The following is a 5599-nucleotide window of genomic DNA, read 5'->3' as shown; positions in this document are numbered from 1 at the left end:
TAGCATGTAGTCAGTGACGTATTCGGTCCACTGTGAATAGGTAAAGGCATCTCCTAGCATTTTATTCCGAGTCGCTTCGCTGTTAGAGGTCAAGTTGTAGCATTTTATTTATTAAGTTGTAAACAAATTTTAAATTTTTATATAAGCATTAATTTGGAGATTATAGATTTTAATACATATACTTACGAATAAAAAGGAAAAAGTTTGTATTGATTTTTATATTTATGGTTCAAGTTAGTATATGAAAGTATCAATATTATATGGTGATTGAATGTAATGGATTAACGAGCAAATTCTAGACAGGCTTGTTCGAGACTTGACTGGTCTTTTCAGGAAGTCTTGAACGCCGGCAGCGACCGGGGAGAGGTCGTTGCAATATATATATTAAAAGTGTTTTAATATATATATATAATATTAATTATATTTCTTATAAATGAACCTAATATATATATAAAGCATATATATTAAAAGACATTACAAGTTAATTAATAATAATAGTTTCATAAATTAATTTAATTAACTATATGGGTTTGCCCTTAATTACATGAAAATTTTAAAAAATAACTAGGTTTCAAAACTATTATAATCTCACAACTTCTCTTTAGGTTTATATATTATAAGTTTATATAAATAAAGGTACATATATTATAATTAATAATTTTATAACTTATAATTTTTGTAATATTAAAAAAAATAGAAAGTAAATATATTTATACTAAAAATATTTAAGTATATATATAATAGAAATTATATTTCTTATAAATTAACATAATATATAAACTATATATATTAAAAGACATTACAAGTTAATTAATAATTATAGTTTCATGAATTAATTTAATTAACTATATGGATTTGTCCTTAATTTCATGAAATTAAAAATATAGTTAGGTTCCAAAATTATTCTAATCTCAAAAGTTCTCTTTAAGTGTATATATATATATATTCTAAGTTTATACAAATAATGGTATAAATATTATAATTAATAATTTTGTAAGTTATAATTTTTGTAATGTTAACATAAAATAGGTAGTAAATATATTTATATTAAAAGTATATATATAATAGTAATTATATTCCTTTATAATATGATAAGATATTCATATTATTTAAGCATAATTAATAATTTTTTAATTTTTTAATTTAAATATATTAATGTCATCAAATTAATAATTAGAGTAACCGTACTTTTCATATATTTGTTAGTTTTTAACAGAAAGAATTGCTTGTAAAGTTGGTAAAATTTGTATATTTTTAATTTAATTATTGAAATAATAATAAAATATTTATAAATGATAATAAGATTCGGGTAATAGGTATCCAAGAGGTAGTACCCAAACTCGATACAGGTAGTGAAATCACTACCCTAACCTATCTTAAACCCGATTATAGGGTACCTTAACTCTATATAACTGAATCGGGTATCCACAAGTATCTTGTAATAGGGTACTCATTGCCATCCTTATATAGGATGTCAACAAATTCAAAGTCTTTACTTGCACTTGAATATTTGACTCGATTCTAACTTAATGAAGAGCTCAAGTAATAAGGGAAGGTTGGGATTTGGATAGAAATCTTTAAAATTCAAACCTCAGTGCTCCCCTTGTACTAGAAAAAGAGTTCATTACTTAAGTCTTACAATTACATTATAAGCAAGTAGTGTTCTTAATTTTCACTACCTCAAATCGAAAGTGTATACTAAGCAATTACACATGATTCAACACATAGTTTGGACTTCGGATGACCCTGAATACAGTTCTGGGGCTAGATGCAACATATAATTTTCAGTTTCTAGTTATTAAGTAGAGAAAAACCAGAGCAGATAAAAGATAGAAATGCTAGAAACATAGCATATATAAGTTTTTTAATTTGTTTGACGATTAAAAAAAAAAAGAAAGCCTAGTGGTTTGTTAGATTACATCAACAGAAAAACCCATCTAGAAATTCCAAAAATCCAGGGCTATTCACTTTGAAACTATTACCAGCAGACAAAAAAGATTGAATGCAATGCTGATCATCGATGAACTGATGAGTTTCAACGCCATGATTAGAAGTCTCACTAGTATTTATAGGGCAATCTACACTCATGGTGATCCGGCTACTTTGAAGAGGCTTAAAGTTGAAGTTGTCAGTTGATACTGTTTTAGTCTCATCTGTTGGAGAAGAAATTTTTCTGATAGAGCATACAGCTTTTCCCCTTGGTTTTTTAATGCCTAGTTTCTTGCAAAGATGAGTGTTCCAGTGATTCTTCACTTGGTTGTCGGTTCTTCCAGGGACTCGCCTAGCTATAAGAGACCACCTAGAAAAAAATGTTGGTAAGCAGCATTTATTAGTAGAGAAAATTGTGAGAAATAACCTTTCTCATAAGCTAAATTCAAAAATATCATTTTTTATAATTTTAACTATTTTTAGCCAATTTTTGGCATGAGTTGACAATAATACCCTTTAAACAATTTCAGACAAGTTAAAATGATTTCAGTTTTCTCTATCTCACCATCCAGACAAATTTTAAAATTAAATCTCGATTTCTCTCTCTAGTCAAATACTATCTATATCGCCATCCAGAGATGACATCAAACTTTTTTTTATTTTGTTTTATTTTTTTTATGGTGGATCTTGGGGTTTCAAGGACGATGAACAGCGATTTTGCTCCTCTATGGTGATTGTAGGTAGCATGATGAATTTGGTAATTGGATGCTTTCTGGTGATGACTTGCTTGGAAACATGTGTTGCGATGGAGATGCTTGTGTTGATAAGTTGGATCAGATTGGTTAAGGTGATGGGCTTAGGGAGAAGAAATAGCTAAAGTATATTTGATGGGTTTTATGATGGTTCACGATTTTGTTGTGTTTGGGATTAGGATGATTGTTAAGTATGTTTGCTGGGGATTTTAGTTTTTTTAATGAGATTTTGAATTGAAATTGTTCAAGGAATATTTTGTAAAAGGAGTATATTTTATTTTTGCATAAAAGGAGTGAGCAAGGCCCTCTTGATAGGATTTATTTTGTCTTACTTTGGAGGGTTATGGAGTTTTGTAAGCTATCTTTTATGAAATGCACAATTTCATGGCTTAGCAAAAAAAAAAAAGTATGCGTTTTAGGTTCTTGAATTTATTGGTTTATTCATAGAAACCCAAAGTTAAGAAGTTGAAATTGATTAACTAGTTTTTAAGTATTGCGAGACTGATTTTTAGGCATTATGTGACTTAATCACTGCGTGATTGGTTTTAAGGCATTACGTGATTGGTTTTAGGCATTGCGTGACTAGTTTTTAGGCATTGCGTGACTGATTTTTAAGTAATGCCTAAAACACACAATGCCTTACAACAAGTCACGCAATGCCTTACTAACAAGTCACGCAATGCCTTATAAAAAACTAGTCATGCAATGTCTCAAGTCAGTCACGTAATGCTCAAAGTCAATCACATAATGTCTAAAAACTAGTCACGTAATTTTAAAAAATTACCAAAACTACTGAATTCCACTTAACAACATCAACAACTTAAAATGATACACCATATTTCATTTAATAACATAATTAACGAATATGCTTACTTGACAAAGAATGCTCAAAATGTTCAAAAATTTTTCTTCATATATCAAAAATCATTTCAAAATGCTTAAAAATGCTCAAAACGCTCACAGGTTTTTTTCGTGTATAAAAAACTACTCTAAAATGTTCAAAATACTTAAACGTTTTTCTTTCTGGTAAGGAATACTCTAGAGATGAATAGTCTGTTGAGAAAAGTTCAAAGAATATGAGTCGGTTTGAGGCGTAGATCTAAACATACTTGACCCGTTAATAGGTTTCGGATTGAGACACGGAACCAAATAAATGGGTCGATTTCATTAAGGGTAATTTTGTCTAAATTTTAATTCTTTTGACTAAAAATAATTAAAATTATAAAAAAATTTATTGTCAAAAAAACCTTATGCATGGAGTCCATTTAAAAAAAAACTCTTATTAGTAGCTATGTCCTGTTCTTGTTTGGATTTATCTATTTGTTTTTCATTGCAGTCGTTTATATTTTGGCTACCGAGCAGTTGACATCGTCCTCTCTCTCTCTGATCATAAAGGGCGTGCATTAAAATCAACTAGTACAACACTCCTACTGTTGATATGCAGAAGTCTGTTTGTTTTATATATATTTACTTTAGAAGTGACCCAACGCTTCAAATACCAAGAAAACGTACGTTGTTGTTAGCAGAAGTTTGGTTATTTTCTTCTCTCTGTAAATTCTGAAATTCAATACATTTTCCCTCTGATCATGATCATATATATGCTTTAAAAAGCTAGTGTTTGATACAATGATTGAATGAACCTAAGGCTGACCATTAACTTTAGTGAAACATGACACGGTTTTTTAACCTTGAAACCAGATTTCATAGAGAGAAAAAAGAACTATTTGCTTGATCCTGCTTTCGGAGAAGAAGGACCTCTTCTCATCCAGCATAGCTCTGATAACACTTGACAGATATATGTGAGAGAAATTAATCAGACGAGAATTACAAGAAAGAACCTGTTTCCAAGAAGGTTGTGGAGTCTGACAATAAGGTCATCTTCTTCCTCTGAAAAGTGACCAAGCTTGATATCGGGGTTCAGATAATTCAGCCACCGTAACCTGCAGCTCTTCCCGCACCTCTTCAAAGCTGCTCATAAACCCCGATAATTGATACCCATTCTTTAGAATATTACTATAGGGAACTTAAGTAAAATTCAAATGACAAAGACGTTAACAAATCTCTAATTTCTACGCAAAATCTCCTTACCTGTCACCTTAGAGATGCGGTTCCAGTGGCCTCTCCCGTGCACTCTTATATAGTCGGACAAAATTTTGTCCTCCTCCTCTGTCCATAGGCCTTTTCTATAATGTTCATTCTCTAATCCCTTCATTTTCCTTTTTCTTCGCAAAGTGCAAACTGGGTTTTTAGTTTTGGCTCTTGGTAAGGCTAAGTCCTATGCCCCCTGAAGTCTGATCTTTGATATGTTTTTCAGTTGCTATGCTTGCAGGGCGATGACTGACTGTGGAGCTTGTAATCTAGTTTATTCTACTAACTAATGGGAGTATTTATAGAACAAGATAGCTCGCCCATGGGCCAGAGCTGTTCAAGGCTTCAAGCCGAAATGGCAACGGCTCTCATGGAGAAAGACAGGGTCTGGGGATACAGTAGGTTAGGAACACAAGACAGCAACTCATTAAGGCAGTCACTGCCAGTAATATTTTTTATGCAAAGGTCAAATTAGTCCTCATGCTAATTTGATTTAATCTCTCTACTTTTTTTTTTGTTTGCAAATTAAGTCTATGTACTTTTGAAAATTACTAGTCTTGATCCAAAAATAAACACTGATATGGCATTTACCATTTGAATTGTGGATGTAAATTGTGGATTGAGATGGGAAAACAGACCATTTATGACATATTTTGCAACTTTTTAGACAGAAATACTAATATATTTCTTTAAAAAATTCCATCGGTAATCCTTTGAGGAATTTCATTGGTAAATATGAAATTATCGGGAAAATTGCTTTGGTAATTACCCATAAAATTGATGCTACAATTTTTTTACAGATCAAACCAAATTTTCAATTATTTTCTTTT

General features: G+C 30.7%; 1 protein-coding gene across 1 annotated transcript; it reads right to left on the bottom strand.

The window, feature by feature from the left end:
- Positions 1772–5133, bottom strand: LOC18609462 (transcription factor WER). The gene is made up of 3 exons (XM_007044582.2): positions 4770–5133; positions 4520–4649; positions 1772–2299 (listed from the first exon to the last, which is right to left on the bottom strand). Exons 1-3 carry the CDS (start codon positions 4891–4893, stop codon positions 1921–1923), a joined length of 633 nt encoding a protein of 210 aa, XP_007044644.2. The 5' UTR covers positions 4894–5133; the 3' UTR covers positions 1772–1920.

Source organism: Theobroma cacao, chromosome 2 (assembly GCF_000208745.1).
Source record: "Theobroma cacao cultivar B97-61/B2 chromosome 2, Criollo_cocoa_genome_V2, whole genome shotgun sequence".
Taxonomy (NCBI): Eukaryota; Viridiplantae; Streptophyta; class Magnoliopsida; order Malvales; family Malvaceae; genus Theobroma; species Theobroma cacao.
This window is presented reverse-complemented; position numbering and strand designations above follow the sequence as displayed.